Source organism: Micropterus dolomieu, linkage group LG23 (genome assembly GCF_021292245.1).
Source record: "Micropterus dolomieu isolate WLL.071019.BEF.003 ecotype Adirondacks linkage group LG23, ASM2129224v1, whole genome shotgun sequence".
Lineage (NCBI taxonomy): Eukaryota > Metazoa > Chordata > Actinopteri > Centrarchiformes > Centrarchidae > Micropterus > Micropterus dolomieu.
The window spans coordinates 24,012,458-24,032,627 of NC_060172.1; the positions used below are offsets into that span (position 1 = coordinate 24,012,458).

Here is a 20,170-nt window from a genome sequence, read left to right on the forward strand (position 1 = left end):
TGAGATGCATAGAAATGAATTATTCAAAAACAAATTATGTTTGAATAAAAAGTATATATATATAAGAGTATATAAGAAGTATATTAAAGCTTTATTTTTATATTTTTTTACTGTCTTAAGGCGGAAATGAGCTCCTGGATCCGTTCTATCCTCTGTTCCATTCCAACCGGATCAGGAGACTCGCCGGGAGGTCCGCGGGCACTCAGCCGTGCCATGACGATGCCTCCCATCTCCCCCAGCTCAGCTGATGCTGGAGGTGTCACCATGCGCAACAAAGATGGGAAAGAGAAAGATCGTGAGAAGAGGTTCAGCTTCTTTGGCAAGAAAAAATAGAACACTTGTAAAATCATTGATGGAAACTACATTTGTCAAAGTTTCAACAAACTGAAGCAGGCAGAATGGAAAGTACAAACAGGTCACACAAACACACTGCTCTCAGCGCAGGCCCCAAGGAATTTGTCGACAGCTACTGTACATGGCTTACAGAGAACTTTGTTTTACTTTCTCTCTGATTTGCTCCCTTGCCATTTTTATTTGTCATTTTGTGTTCATCCAATCCATATTTCACATTTGGCTGCACCCAACAATGAAAGCCCTCATCCAGTTCAGCCAACCAGCAGAGCTTGTTAGTCTGAGTCAGTAGCAGGTGTGGTTGGCGTTAGTAGGGATTCAGGCCCAGTTCGGTTCCAATCCACCAAAACGGCTTTCCTTTAACATGAATATTGTCTCTTCCGTGAGTCTTCAGCTGAGCCGTTTTGATGCCGTGTCACTAATAAAACGATGGATGGTGGCTTTCCACTGTGGTGCAATCTTGTTTTACTTCCCCACTTTCAAGCGCTCTCTCTTTGGGAAAGATCACCTCAGTCTCTTTTTCTGTTCTTGATATTGATGTTATTAACCTGCCCGATATTATTGCTGTTATTATTATTTTTATTTATCTTTTGTTATTGCTGGTTTGAGAAAACAAACTAATTAATTTGACAGTAGATAATCTTGATTCATGTTGTGGAGAGAAATAAATTTGGTTAAACTAGTGGAGAATGTTGGGCTTGCCCCTGTATGTATTACTATTATCATTATTTTATTTTTTTAGGAATGACAGTTTATGAGGTGTTTTGAAAAAAAATAAAGCTCATTAAATTTAGCAGTGTGCAGTAAGTGATCACAAGTTTCATTGGGAAAATGATATATATATATTTAATAAGTGTTTTTATTTTTTATTTTATCTCTAATTTTGCCTGTATTTGATTATTTCTTTTGAGTGGTCTTTTCTGCTTGATTTTCAACTTTCTTTTTTTCTGTACAAAGCAGAGAAGATTAGTTTTGTAGTGTGTGTGTGTGTGTGTGTGTGTGTGTGTGTGTGTGTGTGTGTGTGTGTGTGTGTGTGCGTGTGTGTGAGTGATTGAGTTGTGGTGCTGTGGATTTTGCACGTTTATGTTATTCCTGATGAAAACGTGGCCAGATGAATGCTGCTTTTCGGTGTGCAAAATGCAGATGAAAACATAAACACAAACTAAAAATATCTGGGATGATTTCATAAGATTAGCTTTTCTTTGCTTTTGGTTTTTATTATATGTAAGCTGACATTACCGATGAAGTTTCATTATTTCTGTTTTAGTCTTCTAATATCTAGTTCTCTCTCTATCTACTGGCGTGAAGGCATGGGGGCAGTTTGTAGACAGAGCAGGCTGAAGCACATTTTCTGTGGTAGGCCGCGGGGATGCAAGCAGGACAGATGGACAGCCGACAGGTCTCATTACTCAGATTGGATAGGCAGTGAAGAACGTGCTTTATGTGCTACCTGACAGAGAGAGCCGTACTGAGCCTTACTTGAACCCACAACAGATACACTGAACCCCTTTTTACAAACCCACCCTCCATTGGAACAGTCTTAATGAAAGCTTTCTTAGAATGAAGATGGGTGTTTAAAATGTGCCCTGTGGCAATGATCTAATGTATGTCAGTGGATTATAAATGCAGTTACAATATGAATCAACAGTAACGTGAAAAGCTCTGCTATCTAGTGGTGGCAGAGGGGAAAATCCTCAAAAGAGCGTTGCGCTCTTGCATATGTGGCATGACTTCATGTAGGTTTATACTTGTATGTGTCTCATCGTTGCCATCTCTTCTCTTCTGTGTTGATGTACTCTGAAAACATGAGATCACTTCATATTCAGGGTTGGAGAGCAACTAATTATAAATGTAATTGGCATTTACAATAATCCAAAACAACATAATGGCAGTCCAATATAGTTAATGTAAAATAAATTATAGGTCTTTATTAGTTTCCTCAAATACTGTACATGTTTGAAATTTAAAGGGCATTTACAGTATATTGTGAAACTGTAGGCAGTAGAGCAATTTTATATAAATATCTTCTATCTAGACCATTGAATTGGTTGTTAAATGTTCTTATAGTCAGTCAGCCACTTAAATCCAAGTGTTAATTTGCCTTTTCTAACTGCCAAAATGCAACAGGAAGTTACTGGATAACAATTCTGAATTTAAGAGTTTTATGGACTATCTTACAAGTAGGTTGCAAGTAATCAATTATTTGTAATTTTTTACATCTTGAAGGTAATTCTTTAAAGCTGGAAATTGCCAGGATGTGTATACCAGGCCTTGGAGGGCTGATCAGTCCATGGGAAAGTCAAACACCAAACTGTTGGAAGTAAACTTGTATTTGGTTGCAGTTTAAACTGGTTGGCCTTATTTCAGATTCCCAAATGAATGTGGAAACGCTGGTCTATCGCTTAAATCAGACCCTCCAAGTCAGAAGAGAAATATCTGAACACCCACTTTGAGACTATTGAACTGGGTTCAGTGGAAAGCAGTGAAACTGACTGCCTTGTCTCTGTCAGTGGGACTTTGTATCTCGGGTGTGTGACGGAGCTCCTAGTTTAGTAGCCTTAAACTAAGCTACCATCTAGAAAACAACTTAATAAGGTGATTGCATACATAAGTGAGCCGATGCAGTTAGCGTACATTGTGCACAATTTCGAATGGAGGAATCATTCATCCCCAGTGGATGAGCTGTTTTTATGCTACCTTTTCTCCGCTCTGGATATCAGACAGCAGCCAGGTGATGTTAGGGAGTTCAAGTTTAAAGGTCACACAGTGTGTTTTCCTATCAGCTCATTTGAATGTGAATGATTCAAATTAGTTTGGCCAAATTGGTCATGTGAAGCAAAAATATTTCTCATACTTGACATACTGTACACGAGCTCTCTCTCTTTCACATACACACTCACATATTAATACTGTACTGTATATTTAATGCAGAATGACCCTGGCAATCCAGTCTTGTGGAAATGTCCTCAGCTGGCTGTGACTCGATGTTGCATATGGCATCCTTTTAAAATAACATTGTGCTACTGGTGAGCCTTGACCACAACATGGAAAGTGTGTAATATTGATGTCAAAGACATGGTTTTTTTGGTTATGAGAGTACTTATAACAGTAGAGTACTTAATGAAGAAAACAAAACAGCAACTTTTACTTGTTAAGTATTAGATATGAGTGAAAACAGACTGGTGACAATTTGAGCTTCCTTTTTTTAGAAGGCAGGATATTTGCTGTCTAGTGGGAGCTTGTATTTTTTCATCCAGTGGTCTGTCTTGCAGCATTTGATAAGCCTGTCCACCTACCTTCATTTCTCCTTACTTTTGACGAATGTCTGTTCCTTCCTCTGTAAGTCAGAGTTGTTAATACCACTACTATTATTAATTGCTATTATTGCTACTGTTGTTACTATTACTACTACTGTTACTAATGCAACTTATTGCAAAAATTATAACTGCTGTCCATTTTCAGGTACGTGTCTGTAATACCAGACCCTTCCACACGATGTCAGTGTGCTGTGGAGCATTTTCATTACGAATCGAAAATAATGTTTGTTGACTTGTGTATCTACATCTAATATTAGGAATAATAAAACATGGTTTAATCAAAAACATTGTATTGTTGCGGGGGGTTTTTATGATTAAAAAAAAAAAAGGTTAGCCACTGCTCCAGCTTTTATTCTATTAGGTACACAAGATTAAACAAGTTGGATATTTGGAATTATGATCTGTTGACAAACCTATAAAATGCAGATTTTTTTATCCATGACTCAAACTGTTATTATGTATCTCAATAAATCTCAAATAAATATGGTCAATAACATTCGCAATTGGGATTTCACAGTAAAGCATTTTCCAGAAAAGCTTGACTGTAATACCTACTCATTATGTTGTGACATGGCATACTGAAATTATTTTGGGACCAGCAGTTTAGTATTGTGCCTCCATAAAGAGGAATGGTAAGAGAGATCCAGATTTTTAGTCCTGAGTCCTGAGTCATCTCAAAAAGGTTCGATCCTACATTTTCCATGATGCAACACGAAAGCGTCTTTCATTAGACCTTTGTTTCCTAAATTTTCACTTACTCCCCACCCCACATCTTCAGTTTGTTATGCAAGTTTCTGTAAAAGTAAATAAAAAATAAAAAAACTCGGGCCCCAAATAACTCTGATGACATCATCGGGGTTATTTTTTTCTTACTTTGGAAAGCTTGTTCCAGAGCCACAGAAGAGTTCCCCTTTAAAATGCAAGTCAAGACCAAGTGGGCACAATTAGAATTAGGCCAAGGATAGAATAATGAAGGGTTATATTAATATAAAACAATATTTGCTTCACATGAAAAGGAAACACCACTGAAATCATGTTTGGCTTATTGGCCATCACATCAATGAATTTTGCATGCTATTTGTAGATTCAGTAATTGTTTATAATTTAATTTAAAAAAACTGAAATATATTTGACTATAGCTAAATGTGTGTGTTCAGTGGCATCTATCTGGAAAAACATTTCTTGCACTATGTGTGTAGAGGATGTGGGAAAGAGAGCTGCTGCGGCGCTGCCATTAAGAATGAATTAATGACGCAACTGCAGCAAATGAGGTCAAGGATGATCGAGTAATAACACACAGTAGGTCTATGATGAATCATTGAATGCTGGGAAGGATGTGATTATCTAAAGAGCAGGGCAAACCTGCAGTGAGATGTTAAAAGAAACCCGAGCCTTTGTTTCATCACAGTGGTTATATACTCTGCACTGGAGGTTGAAAATGGGAGAGGATGAGGATGGTGGTCAAAGACCTCAGAAAATAATTGGCCAGCCAGATAACATAATCTAAAAGTTTATATTGAGAAAAGGGTGTATGTGGGACTGAGGGAGTGTCTGTTCCACATGTTTGTAGGAATTAAACTTGGCCTGTGCAGTATAAATATGAGACGAGTAAAAGTAAACAAATAAAAAACAAAGAAGTTGAACTTTAATATGAAGCCAAAGTCAGTAACTCCAATGTTAAAATTCATGTTCAGAGAGAAAACTTTGGTGGCAAAATAAGACATCCAGTGATGAACAGAGAGCCTCTGTTAGTGCAGCCTCCTCCTGTATCTTCAGATAGATTATACTTTGTAAATATAATTTAGTAACAGCGCAAACATTAACAATAGCTCTGTTTGATTTAAGAGTCCCAGTAAGTCATGCATAACACCCGGACCTTAACACTAAAGCAGCTAAAAAGAATTCAGCCATCAATCATTATATTATGTACACCTGTGTTTTTCCCACTGCGACTTGTTATAATGTCTTCCATGAAAAAGATCCATTGTTTAAGTTGTCCTGCCCTAACAACTAATGGTTCATGGTGGTGTCAATAAAGCACATTTTGTTTGTACATAGCCACTGTCCCCAGGAGAGGTCTAATCAGGCAGCATAAGTGTATTCACCTGGGTGTGTAGGGGCTTTAAATCGTCTCCTATTTAATTTCCTGTAAAGCCTTTTGGGCTGCATTTTGTGTTCGAAATGTGCTATATAAATAAAGTGTAATTTATTAAGAATTAACGATATAGTGCTCAGGGATAATTTTTCCTGTGTGTACGTGAGTTGCTGATGATAAGATTTTTAATTAAAATATGTAAGTTTGTGGCATACAGGCACAAGTAAAATTAACTCCTCCAATGATGGAAAAAACAAATCCATTATAAAATATTTAAAAGATGTCAGCTGGGCCTTAAGGGTGGGGGATACAACAATGATGCCTATCATACTCTACATTTTTCTTTATTCTGCCCTCCAGGCTGTGATCACATTCAACCTTGCTTAGTCCTGTTTCATTGCTTATAAGTAACCCATGGGATGGGCAAAAGGGATTGAAGTCCGGCATAAGGATTAGAGCAGTGGTTTTCAAACTTTTTTGTCACTACCCCTTCAGAAGCCATAAAATGATCATGCCCCCCAACCCCACTAAAAGTACATTTCATTTTTATCAATCATTAACAATATAGGTGATAATAATAAACAAGATTCAGTTGAGTAAAATAGCCTTGCTAGCATCAGAGCACTTTTGTTTGTCACCACATGAATCATATTCATACAACTTTAGGTCTGCTCAACATCGACAACTCCCCTGAAGTGACTCTATGTCCCAGGGGGGCCCACACCCTAGTTTGAGAACCACTGGATTAGTTGAGGTTGGGGTCAGGCACAGAGGTTACAGTAGGTGTGTGGTTGGGTGATGCTCTGTAAACGGCTATGATTAAGGTAAGGGTAACTGATAGAGGATATGTTTTAAATGGCAGAGCAAATGGGTAGCAGAAAGGGCAGGCCAGGGAAATGCCAGCCATGGAGCCCAAGAAGAAGCCCCCCAGGTCCCAGAGACCAAGGTCACCAGACGGAGGAACGCACTCCACTGCTAAAGAGGTAAAAATAGAAAAATATAGGCTACATTTTGATAAAATTAAACTAATATATAAAATATTTTAGACAGGACAATTCCAGTGGTGGACAGTAATAAGTAGATTAACTCAAGAACTCGACTTAAGTACAAATTAGAGGTATTTGTACTTTACTTGAGTATTTTCTTTCCATGCCACTTTCGACTTCTACTCCGCTACATCTCAAAAGGAAATATTGTACTTTTACTTCACCACATTTATTCAACAGCTTTAGTAGTTACTTTACAAATTAAGCCATATGAAGAAAAAATAGCCCTATATATATTAAAACTACCCAACAGTTTATACAAGTGCAGCTAGTACATTAGTTAATTGACAGAAATTTAATTGGCAACTATTTTGATAATCGTTTAAGTAATTTTTTATGTCAAGCCACTTCATAGTTCCAGCTTCACACAGGATTTGCAGCTTGTCCTTTTGATTATTTTAATTTATTTTTAATAATTTTTAGGTTTTGGCTGACAAAACATGCATTGTGAAGGTGTCACTTTGGGCAACCGTGACAATTTTTCTCAATATTTTCAATATTTCTACACTCGGTTAATGGAGAAAATTATCAGCAGATTAATCCATAATGAAAACATTAATTGCAGTCTGATACAAAATAGTCACAGGACATTTTTCTTTCTGCAATGAGTGCTTTTACTTTTAATACTTTTTAAGTACATTTTCCTGATTATACTTAGGCTACATACTTTTACTTAAGTAACTTTTCAATGCAGTACTTTTATTTAAGTAAAGGATCGGAATACTTATCCACCACTGGACCACCACTCAGTATCAGTAATTTAATTAACAATTAGTTAAGAGTTGCAGCTTTGTAAGATTAAAATATCTGGCAATGCCACAACACCACCAGTGGAGGGCGCTATGTGTCAGGTTCCTGCTGTGTCTGCCTACAAGTCCTGACGGAGGGCACGTTTACTCATCACTTAAACCGTGTAATAAAGCAAGATGGCAGCTGTTGTTGAAAATGTTGTCAAACTGTAAGTGTTGGGACTTTTCTACACACCTTACACCTGGCTAGTTGACACACACCGCGGCTACATTATAACGGCTGTATGACAGTACAGCCACTGACTGTGTCGTTAGCTTGCTTAGCAACATTTCCACTGACTTAGTAAGGTTAGCTGTTGGACCGTCGTCTGTTCACATCCTGGAAGTGTAATTTAGCAGACACGCAGATGACGTTCCTGAAACATGAATCACGAGACTGTTTTAATACAACTCGCGTCGATCAGACATGTATTTATACAGAAACTATGGTTACTCGATGAGTCTTTCTAGTCAAACAGCTACCGCGGTGCAAACGTCTGATAAGTACAGCTGCTAGGTGGCTAACAAGCTAAAGTGAGTGTAATTGTGGCCAGCGTCGTTAGCGCAGGCTGGAGAGCTGTGGGGACTGGCCAACTAACGTTAGTTCAGAATGAATGAAAGACTGGCTTTAGCGATCACTCCTTTTATCTCGAGACCACATGGTTGTAGCCACTGTAGCTCGCACATTTCTAATTCGCACATAGTAACTCTTTAAAACTAACGAGAAAGTTTCAGTAACACGTAGCCGGTTGTACCAAAACGTGCTTCCACGTCCGTTGTCTTTACTTTGCTGTAACTGTAAGTTAGGTGCCCATGTTTAGACGTTTTACGGTAATAACAAGCACATTATCTAAGTCCTTAGTACGCATGGTAATATATGAAAGCGTGAAACTTATCTGAGAGCTAGCTAGATACACAGGTATTTTATATCTATGGCTAGATATACAAGTTTCTTCTAAACTTTACTTTTTTTTAACTTCTTTAGTGGTTATGGCTTTGTGCCAACTCCTTAATTAAATGCTGTCTTAAGAAAAAAAAACATAGTATCTCAGTGGAAAACAGTTCTATGAATAATGTAGAAAATATTCACGGCAATGAAATGAGAAATATTCACATAAGTTACTTGGCAATTGTTCCACATTTTTAGTTGGTCACTGGAGCTGTTTTTTTCGTGAATAAAGCCTCCCGTTTCCAGTTTAGTCTAGGCCAAATAGCAGATAGGTAACACAGACAGGTTTCCAAAATTATGCAGAATTATTACATCTTTACAAGAAATTATGAAATCTGTCATTACAGATGTTAGTCTGTGAACAGCTGCTTTAAACCTTTTATACACTTGCTTACATAGAGGTACATAGAGACTGACAGGAATCCTGTGGTCTTCCTGTAGGATGGGAGTCGAGGGAGTGACTGGTACAGTAAAAAGAGTCAACAGAAGTGGGCATCATACGTTTTTATATACACATATGCACTTCTAAAATAAACAAATGCTATTTTCTGATGTTTTTATCTGGAACGGGATGGCACAGGAGTCATTCGTCCGGGATTGCGACAGGAATTTTTTTTTCACTCTGTCATGGGATTGAGATAGGACAGCAGTATTTTTTTGGGAGCAGGATGGGACAGGAGTGAAAATCCACTCCTGCGTCACCCTGTAATTCACAATTCTCTCATTAAGGTTCAACTGCTCCACTACAACTAATGTTACTGTAGTTGCACTGGAAAGTGCCTTGCTCCAGGGCACCCTGATAACATTATAGTTGCAGATATTGGATGACGAGACTGCTTGTTTTCACTCCCTCTTTTCCTTGCCATTCAGGAATTTGAAAAACCAGTAAGACCAGTAAGGTCTCTCTCATGATCCTGTTTGTCTCGCTTGGAGGAGATGCAGCCCTTAGCTTTTCTAAAAAGGGAATAAGCGCACTATTTGAGTATATTTAGGCTGAAAACACAGCACACTTGTGACTGTGCTGACTGCCAAGCTCCTTGTTGTTGATGTACCAACAAAGGAGCACCTGCTGTTGCATTCTCACTAGAGTTGATTTAGTCTGAAGTACAAAGACATTGTCTGGTGAGTGAGAGGGAGCTGTGTTTGTAAGGTGGCAGCACAGCGTAGAAAGACAGCAGGCCTACTAAACTTAACAGACAGAGAGGTGTGAAAATTTGACTACACAGGTTTTGATACCCACCCCTGCTGATTTTTGTGTTTTAACCACAATAGATGGAATAACCAGCATCTGGTTTTTGTTGTGTCAGGTTGGGAGAGCAGTACTACAGAGATGCCATGGAGCAATGTCACAACTACAATGCCAGGCTCTGTGCTGAGAGGAGTGTCCGGATGCCGTTCCTTGACTCTCAGACCGGCGTGGCTCAGAGCAACTGCTACATCTGGATGGAAAAAAGACACAGGGGCCCAGGTTAGACACTAACGTGACGAAGTGTGCCACAAAATATTAGAACGTTTTACAAATCCAATCTCTATGTAATGTTTATAGCGTGAAAACTTCATATATACAATGTACAAACAGTTACAGCCAAGTGTGATTTAATCAAGCTTGCAGCCAAAAGTGCCCTCTTGGTTTTTAAATGACAATGCTGGTGATGTACATGGATCTTTTCTGACAGGAATGGCTCCAGGGCAGCTTTACACCTACCCATCCAGGAGGTGGAGGAAGAAACGGCGATCTCATCCTCCAGAGGACCCCCGGCTTATCTTCCCTCCTGTCAAGCCAGGTACCACAGCATTCAGCTCGGCTCATCCTCTATTTTTAATGAGGTCAACCTTTTTAGAAGAAAGCTATAAAAAAAAAAAATACTACTATAAAGGTGATAGTGGTGCTTGTCATTTCCGACTGAGGCATATTCTGATACATACGATCTGTTGTATGTTCTTTCTGGTAAACGTGTTTTTGTGCTTGTGTCTTAACTCCATTTGTTTTGTATTCACAGAGGTAGACATAGGACTGAAGAAGGATGCTGTGTTATCCGCGGATGGTAGCAGCCTGGAGGCGCTGCTTAAGGGGGACTCCTTGGAAAAACGGGCGACCATAGAGCTCCGAGGGTCTGAGGAGGATTCAAACCAGAGTGACTACACCGGGAGCCTGAACCCAGCTGCTCGGATTAGAAAGGTTCTTGTTTGTCTGTGTTTAGAGTCAAGAATATGAGGTTATTTTCCAATTGTTCGCCTCACTTTCTCATTGCCTCAAACATAGAGAATCCTCGAGCCAGACGACTTCCTGGACGACCTGGATGATGAAGACTACGAGGAAGACACGCCTAAAAGACGAGGCAAAGGGAAGGGGAAGGTAAAATAACAGCCGGGTACATGCATGCATTTTCTTAAGTCCATCCCAACTCTGTGTGTCCCAGCCTGACTGTCTCTGCCCTCAGGGTCGAGGAGTGGGCAGTAACAGGAAGAAGCTGGATACAGCAGCACTGGAGGACAGAGACAAGCCATACGCCTGTGACAGTGAGTCCTGATGGGGGAGAGTAGAGCGTGTGACCTCGGGTCAGAGCAGAGGGTCACTGCAGATGTTAATAGCTGTAATGTTTGTTATCTAATTGAGCAGGATTTGCACGAATCCTCATTCTTTATCGCCTTCCTTTTCATGCGCTCCCCTTTAATTAATTAATTAAATCTTCCTTCTGCTCTTTGTTAGACTTCCTAAATCTGAAACTTATAAAGATAGCATATTTTTTGTTTGCATTTCAAATCTTTCCATGGGCAAGGGGGAAATGTTTCTTCCACTTTTTTGGTGTTGTCATACACATATACGTATCTGTACTGCTCAATGTGTTTTTCCTCTTTTGTGAAGCATTTTCACTTTCAGCGGCAGCTCTCTGTAGGGCAGCGCCGACAGACTGATCCTCAGTCGGTCTGTGAGCCTATTTCTCTGAGTCTCTGTCTGTGCTCTCTCTTCTCCTTCTCTTCTCTCTTTCAGACACTATCAAACAAAAGCATATTTCAAAACCTTCTGAAAGAGGTATATTTCTCTCATTCCTTTTTACTCCAGTCTGCCTTGTCTTCAGTTTTCACTGCCTGATTTTTTCCCCCCCTATTTTCTGTCTGTGTTACCAAGTAGATTTGCTCTTTGTGTAGTTCAGTTCGTAGGGTAAATGTTTTGTTCTGCACAATTTACTTAAATGTAATTAACTGGATTTAGAAAAGGTCAAAGCCTTGTTATTATACACCCCAAATGAGCTGTAGTCTGTAATCAGCCAAAGCTATGAGCCGTCTCAGCTTTCAAAAGATAAGCTGTGGCCCATGAAACTAATTTTCCCCCCTCAGTCTGTTCATGAACATCCCGCAGATTTAGATATGCTAGAAGCTGTATCCTGCTGCATTTTTTCTCTTCTTTGCTTTGATTTTTGTCTGGCTACTTAATATGTGCAATTTGACTGCATTACAGTTTACTTCCTTGCTTGTTTCCCCCTTTGTTTTATTTCTCTTCACCACCTCTGCAAGTCTCATTTCAAGTTCCATCTTTTAGAGTGAACTGCTGCTGCTTTGGTTTTGAGTTAGTTTGATGCCTGTTTGATCTTTGGGGAGTATCTTTCAAATCCTTCTGCCACTGCACACAATCACTTGGCATGTGACTAGCTTTGTCTTTAGCGACCTCCCTGAGATGCTCTGAAGGAAAACTGTTGCAAGTAGTATATAAATAGAATTGAATTGAACTCGTATAGATGACACTTGGAGTAATATGACATAATCCTTTTGAAGAAATGAAAATAAGAGAGAGCATGGAAGTGAAAGAAGAAGTGTTATCCTATGACAAACCTCATCCACCCCCTGGTGACAGCTGCACACAGTGGCATCTTTGTCTTCCCTAAAGTCAGTAAATCCTCCTTCCACAATTCCACTGGCTTCTCTTACACCACTGATTAATAGACTTAAAGTTCAGATCAGAAACATTAATATTCAGAGCCGTATGGAGCTATTGTTAAAACATTTTTAATGTTGCTCTACAGAGGTCACTCAAACGTAATTTTGAGATAAATGGATGTATTGCGTGAAATAAAACTACAAAAAAAATTACATTTCTTAGTTTAGTCAATAGTCAAACGCTGGTTAGGTGGTGCTTAGCTGGCACTTAAATAGAGGATGTTAAAACCATTGTTGGAAAGATCACACACCTGCAATTACTCAGCGTCTCATTTACTTACTAACTGCAGATGTGTGGCGCTTACAGTGGCTGAGATGTTATATGTAACGCTCTTCCTAAATACATGGCTACTACAGAGCTCCAGCTAAGAGGATGTGATGACGCATGTCATTGCCTCAGAGCATGTTCTTCATATTCTCAAACCTCATTCTTCATCTTTCCCTCTAATGCCATTGCTAGTATATCATGTCATGGTGGCGATCCAGATATTAAACTAAAAGCAGGATATCACAGAAACATGTCAGGTTCTTAAGTGCCCCCCCCCCAAACTGCTGTCCCAAACACATCATCGCTTCACCACATCAAAGCCGTTGAAGTGTATTAAATTGTACCATCATATGTCTTAAAAGAGTACTCCACCAATTTAGCATTGCACTTCTATATTGTGTGTTATGCTAGTAGTGGATAATGTAGCCTGGATCCTCTAGCCTCAAGCAGAGATGAGGAGCGGGCTACTGAGGTCTGGTAAGCTCACTTCTTTTTAACTCCACCACCCCAGATTCTTTTCATTTTCAAACTTGTAGTTTTCAATTCCAGCAAACGCTGCCAACGATGTCAAGTGACATCACTTGAGGCAAAATATTAGAATCCGTGTATCTCCCTCTGGATCCACAGAAGGCTTTACACAACGTTTATTCACATGCAGTAACCCTGTAAACAGACTTGTGTGGAACAGTGGCAGGAATCAGTGGCGTTCCCCTTTAAGGCACAGAATAGATATTGCACAGATCAAATTATCTGGGCATAAAAAGTCAGATTATATTTCCCTGTATTGGCTTTAAAGTCTGTAAATATTACAGAACATTGGTTGTTAGAATCACTAAATTCTGCCCCCCCATCATCACAAAATATACAAAATGTAAAAATCTGGAAAACAGAAATGATACAATAATAGAAAGTTTTTTGTAACTTGCGCTTTACTATTAATCTTTTGTTCAGATGTAAAAATGCCATTATGGCAGCAAAAAGAGCTAGTCAGCCCTTCCATGAGTCACCCCCCCTACCTCCCCCCTTTCACCACTGACTTTGTATAACATGGACTCTACTGATGTGTTCTTTGTTTTCATACACGTTGTGTTTTCTGGTTTTGGTGGCAGTCTGTGGGAAGCGCTACAAGAACCGTCCCGGCCTGAGCTACCACTACACCCACTCCCACCTGGCTGAGGAGGAGGGTGAGGAGAAGGAAGAGATGGAGATCAATGAGCCGGCCCTGCCGCTGCCTAGTGAGCCCAAAAGTAAGAGGTCATTCACGGTCATCAGAGATTTCACCATTAGATTGCCTTGTTCAATGTAGAGCTGGACGTTTGAGAAGGTGAACACTAATGCTCTCTTGATGTTTTCATCTTGTACCTCAGCTCCCAAGAAAGGCCCAGACGGTCTCGCGTTGCCTAATAACTACTGTGATTTCTGCTTGGGAGACTCCAAAACCAATCACAAGACTGGCCAGTCAGAAGAGCTGGTGTCCTGCTCAGACTGCGGACGCTCAGGTGCGTTAGAGACAGTTGGGTGCTGGAATAGAGTAGCAACAGGGAAAACACTGTTAATTTATGCTACTGAAGTAGGAATCTTTACAGCAAAGTGATGTGATGAACATTATTCTACACGCAGGCCACCCCTCCTGCTTGCAGTTCACTCCTGTAATGATGGCCGCTGTGAAGACGTACCGCTGGCAGTGCATAGAGTGCAAGTGCTGCAACATGTGCGGCACCTCAGAGAATGACGTGAGTTTTGCTACATTCATATATTGTATGTATTGTATTGTTTGCGCAGAGTGCTGAAGACAGATGTGTTAAGTGTTCTTGTTGTACCAATTCTTCCAGGATCAGCTTCTGTTCTGTGACGACTGTGATAGAGGCTATCACATGTACTGTCTCAACCCACCCATGTCTGAACCTCCAGAGGGTAAGTTCACCGCATGTGTTCTGCTTAATAGAAAATAGCTTGATCTCAGGTGTTGGATGAAAACCAATCTCAAAACTGAGCAGAGTGTATCAGAAAAGGACGTTGGTGACAGGGCTGTATAGCTATAGTATGTAATATGAAGGCTCAGTAAAAGAGAGAGAATACCTGCACCACAAGTCTTCCACCGAGTGAGCCAGCCTTGTACATAAACCAAACACACACTGCCTGAAAGCCTGATATGAAGCTTGCGTCACTTGCATGTCCACTTGTTTTGCTTAACAACACTGAAGGATACTGTGTCAGTACTAAATGTACTACTAATTTGTATTACTTCTATATCCTTAGTGGCTTCTGAAAATGTATTGGCTTGTAGGTAGGCTTGGGTATCAATTAAAAATCTTTAGATATTGGTGTGTATGTATTATTCAAGTTTCAGTAACAATACCAAGTCGCTCTTTTCATTACCTTAATTTGCGTAAATATTTCTATAAAATCTGTATTTTCATTTAACAAACGATGAAAATAGTTCTCAAATGTAACATTTTGTCTAAACACAAAAGCTTTTCAACATCTTAAAAATAAAAAAATGCCAAAACATTTTTATATAAATCAGAACTGTTTGATCAAAGAATACATAAACAAGATTATGAATCTGACCAGATATTGAACTTCACTTGACATGACAGATACTATGTGCTACGTACACATTTCATTCAGTACCAAAAAAATACTGAGGTTCAATATCCAGCCTTACTTGTAGGATGGCTCTCCTCCATGAATTGTTTAGTGGGCTGCAACACCTACTTAAGGCTCAAGAGCCTTAAACGTCTCTGACAATAACAGAATTTCTCTCATTTTGGCACTCAGGGAGCTGGAGCTGTCATCTATGTCTGGACCTCTTGAAAGACAAAGCATCCATATACCAGAACACCCCGCCATCATGATAGCTGCCCACCCTGCACACACTCATCACTCAGCTGTCCTGCAACAGTATGGTTTACCCTTCAAGATAGACGATAAATTCCCCTGACGAGCTGACCACGGAGGGAGCGTGTTCAGAACAGACAATAAATCTTGAATCAAACTGGCCTAGTAGCTTCAAATATGACTGTTGCACAGTTCCAAGCTCAGACTCAGCCTGATTGATTTTTATTTGCACCTCTTTGCTACATAGCCAATTTGAGCAGTAATGAATTTCAACAATATACACAGCATAAATAGCCAAAATCGGACATCCTGTTCAGGTTTTTTACACAAACGCCTACACAAAGTTGCTAAAACCTTGTCTCTATCCTGCAATGTACTGATTTTTATGACTAGAGCAGAAATAGAGCTTGGAATCAAGTAGCATGCCAATGCTTGCTTATCGTGGAAAAAAGACATTTTATAATATTTATATATTTCTATGGTATATAATAGTGTTAAGTATGTACAAATTGGAAAAAGAATGGTCATGTAATGGTCTTTTTATCAGTGCCCATCTCATCATTATGAAAAAATCCACAACCACATGTTTTTTAAGGCACTGCTGACATTTGTCCATTCACTTGATAGAGTCAAAGGGATCTGCTGAGACTATAAACAATTTTCCATGTCATCCACTGCCACCAGACACACACTGACACACAATAGAAACTCTGACATGCTCGTCAAAGTGGCTCCAAAGGCTGAAGGACTTAAGGGATGGCAGGTTAGATTTTAGTCTAATTGTGGCCTCTTTTTCGCAAGTGGCTGATTGTTTGCACAGACCTCAAGAGGCTGCATGAGGACATAATAATGTAGTAATGTGTGTGTTACACTCAGGCTTTGGGGCTCTTTTGACAAAACTGTTGGCTTTTCTCTCTGGTCCTGTCGACTGAAGAGACACAAAGCAGACATGATGCCGATCAGTTCTTCAGTCTGTACACCTGGCCCTCGTTGGACAGATGTGGTAATAATCATAATAATATGATGATGATTATTCCAGTCAAATTAACCCACTTACATTATCAGCCAGATAAAGGGATAAAAGGCCTCCATCACTGTGTTCTAGCAGTTAGCTAATCATGCTCCCTATCCAATATCTGTTGAAGGTTTTGGCACCACTAGATTATTTTAAAGTAACTGAGGACTATGTGACCTTGCAGATGGTCACTTGCCGACGATGTTAAAGCAATATCAGAGCTCCTGTGGGATGCTGGGATGACAAGGACTCAGTACGGAGTCTGTTTTGGCTCTGCTAGCAGATAATGTGTGCGGTACTGTACATTTTCTTTATCAGAAAATGCTATTACAGATAGAGGACTGTGGCAGCAGCAGTTATTGATGGCTTCATCTTGTAGAAAAGAATTATATTGTGTATATACATAGTCCTATGGAGAAACAGCTGTTTTGGTCACTGCTTTTGTCGGTTTATTATGCAATGGTCTTTCTAAACTGCTAAACCAGTTACTTTACCTCAAACAGAAATAGTATTTAAAGGGTGGAAACCTGCTGTTGATAGATTGGACAAAGGCAGCGGGATGAGTAGTAATGACAGCTGCAGTGTCTGCTTCAATAACTCCATATTCTACAGGTAAACAAGTGCATGCTCAGTAATTGTCTACACACTCATATGCTACATAGTCGTCTCAGCGTTAGGTCTGCAAAGGTGTTGGGAAGTGGTGTAATATAAATTAACCATGCTGTCATGTTGTTTCAATAGCAAACTAACAGTTACTAAAGCATTACACAAGTATAACTTGGTTTAATTTCTCATCACGTTTAAACTTAGTTATTTAGACACGGTGGCTACTAGAATATTTTGCTGGGGTTTTTTGTATTCATGGATGTTATTTGAGACTTAAGTGGAAGTTGCTTTCTAGTTAATCCTGTGATCCAGGTCTCAACTGAGCCGCTCTCTCCCAAAGCTCGAGACAAGAAGTAAAGCCAATAATGTGATTAGATACAAATTCCAGATCTGCAACTTTAAAACTGAATGGCTAAGTAGTGATGGAGTATCCACCACAAACAAGAAGGATGTCTGCCTGTTGTTGTCCTGTTAGACATATATATCATTATTTTTTAATATCCGATTATGGTTTCCTGTTCTCTAGCTTTGGGAGAGAATTGTTCATGATAGCAAACATTTAAACCAAGATCATAGGTTTACATAGTAGGTGAATTCTCTTAGGGTGGACTTTCATTTGAATTGTGATGGAATGTTTTATTGTATGAAATTTGTCTTCAGGAAAATAAAATACTAGGCACTATAACCTGCTAATGTTTCTTCCTCAATGAACATCTGACAACAGCATCTGAAAAATGAATGATGGGTTGCAATAATAAAAATATCGACAAATCTTAAAAGTACACTTAAGAAGACACCCCTTTGTGTTGATGAGATAATGTGCTGGATTTGAATCGATTGCATCATTGCTGTACTATTTTGTGCCAACTGGTAATTACATATGTGAGTGTGCCACAATCTTGTAGAGTTCCCAAAGTCTCCATCATTGGGCCTCTTCAACATCTACGTGCTCCCACTAGCTCAGATTGTGGAAAACAACAAAATATTCCACAATTATGCATGATAATGATGCTATAAAATAAATGATAACCGATACATATCCCCAGGTGACTATTCTGCCCCACTAAGGTAGTAACTACATTGTGGTATTTGCTCAAATCTGAGTTACAATCTGTATCTAAATTTCTGACGTTTCTGAAAACGTTTAGAATTGACATAGGCTAACTCCAAAACGGACCTAAAAGACCAAAAACAGTTAAAAGGACTTGCATACAGCTGCATACTTCAACACATTTACTGGACTAAAAACTAATGCTACGTTTAGTTCCTGATTTTCTGTAAATGAAAAATATCCATTTGAACTGATATTTTGGTTTGGCAGTTTGTCAGAAACAATATAAGCTGTAAATAATCAAACTAAAGTTAATTCTCTTAAACTAGTTAAAATGGATAAGAAAGCTGAATCTGCAGTTCCTCTGAGCATTGCGTTATGATTATCCAAAGGCAAGAAGTATTTAGGTTTTGTGCTGGTTCTATGGCAATTAGGTTTTTGGGGTAAAATCAGCCTAACAAGACATTAAAACCAAGCATTACAACCTTTCTGTTCAGTTTACTATCCAGCATGAACACTTTCAGACCCTTTTTCCTCACTTGGCTGCTTCTGCTGTCTTGGTCGGACAGGGCGCTGAGTAAGTGCATTGAACAAATCAGTGATTGGATGTGCCAATTCTTCAATTAAATAAAGATAAAACCTGTAATTATGGACTGGCAGCCACATTAATACAATTACAGCTTCAGCCTATCACCTATATCAAGATTAGAGGAGGTATGTCTCGGCAGGACTTCTGTAACTCTGTCTTTACAAGTTTCTCTACAAAGTGGATCAGAACGCTGCAGCTCGTGTCCTCACTAAGACCAGGAGAGTGGCTCACATTACTTCAGTTCTCAGATCTTTGTACAGGCTTTCTGTCTGTCAAAGAGTTGACTTTAAAATACTACGGTTTTTAAAATGCATTTCTGGTCTGCTGCTCCATTATGAACTGCCCCGACCTGTCAGGTCGTCTGGGACAGGTCTGCACACTGTCCCCAGAGACAAAACTAAACACGTACAAGCAGCCTTCAGTTTTTATGCTCCATATATCTGGAACAGACTCCCAGACAACTCGGTCTGCTCCAACTTTTTTTTTATAAATCAAGGCTCAAGACATCTCAGTGTTTAAAACTGCATTTTATTAAATTAAATTTGGCACTATTTACTCATATCTTGCACTGCACTGTATTTTTAATTCTCCTGTTTATTTTTTAACTTTGCTTTTACTTTACTCTTTTAAATCCATTTAAATGTGTCTTACTTTGTCCTTGTATATTACCTTTTGTTTCTTATCTTAATTCTTTTTATGTTTTATGTAAAGCACTTTGAATTGTTGTTGAAAGGTGCAATGGCCTTGATAAAGTTTTGCTGCCTGACAAACTTTTACTCATAAAAAAAAGCCAACAACTGTTGTAGACATACTCACACAGGCATCATGTGTGCATGATTAATGCCTGTAATTTATAGGAAATACAGTGATGTAGAGAAACCCCAGGTAGAATGTTATATACCAGAGGTTTTCAAAGTGTGAGGCAGGCCTCCCTGGGGGCGCTCCAAACAGTTTCAGGGGAGGCTCATGAATGGAAGTGAAACAATATTACATTAGTTATTGCATTAGTTATCAAAAGGAGAACACATGAAATAGCCTACGTGTGAGAGTTCAGAGATACAGTAGTTTTAGGGAAGTGTTTTCCCCCCATCAGAATCAGAAACTAATAAATGCCTTAGGACAGATCTTTTTTTAAAACTATTTGGTTTAGTCAGAAGTTATGTCAAACAGCAGTATTAGGATATTTTGGCTCAAATGTTGAGTGTCTATGGGATCAAATAATATAATCATGATCCCATAGGCATCCAGGAATTGAGTAAAACTTACCAAGTAAACTAAAGATGTGGTGGGGGAAGGGGTGCCGTTTCCCAAGCTTTGT

General features: G+C 39.2%; 2 protein-coding genes across 6 annotated transcripts in view; both read left to right on the forward strand.

The window, feature by feature from the left end:
• Positions 1 to 3,955, forward strand: part of LOC123962757 (spectrin beta chain, non-erythrocytic 1) — a 53,513-nt gene extending 49,558 nt beyond the window's left edge. For all 5 annotated transcript variants that reach the window (XM_046039059.1, XM_046039056.1, XM_046039057.1 and 2 more), the window contains one exon: positions 121 to 3,955. In XM_046039059.1, the coding sequence (XP_045895015.1) occupies positions 121 to 333 (213 nt within the window). In that variant the 3' untranslated portion in view covers positions 334 to 3,955. The remainder of the gene's footprint in view (positions 1 to 120) is intronic.
• Positions 3,956 to 7,634: 3,679 nt separating this feature from the next.
• Positions 7,635 to 17,897, forward strand: dpf2 (D4, zinc and double PHD fingers family 2). The gene is made up of 11 exons (XM_046040405.1): positions 7,635 to 7,767; positions 9,854 to 10,014; positions 10,223 to 10,330; positions 10,547 to 10,725; positions 10,810 to 10,902; positions 10,988 to 11,066; positions 13,860 to 13,997; positions 14,118 to 14,249; positions 14,371 to 14,483; positions 14,583 to 14,664; positions 15,532 to 17,897. The coding sequence occupies exons 1-11, from the start codon at positions 7,736 to 7,738 to the stop codon at positions 15,606 to 15,608; spliced, it is 1,194 nt and encodes a 397-aa protein (XP_045896361.1). The 5' UTR covers positions 7,635 to 7,735; the 3' UTR covers positions 15,609 to 17,897.
• Positions 17,898 to 20,170: the final 2,273 nt, after the last annotated feature.

Bases quoted from the DNA above. Each gene is read 5' to 3' on its own strand.
- dpf2 (XM_046040405.1), top strand. From the start codon at position 7,736: ATGGCAGCTGTTGTTGAAAATGTTGTCAAACT. The intron at 14,250-14,370 runs GTGCGTTAGAGA...TTCTACACGCAG, and splicing joins CTCAGACTGCGGACGCTCAG to GCCACCCCTCCTGCTTGCAG. The intron at 14,665-15,531 runs GTAAGTTCACCG...TTTGGCACTCAG, and splicing joins CATGTCTGAACCTCCAGAGG to GGAGCTGGAGCTGTCATCTA.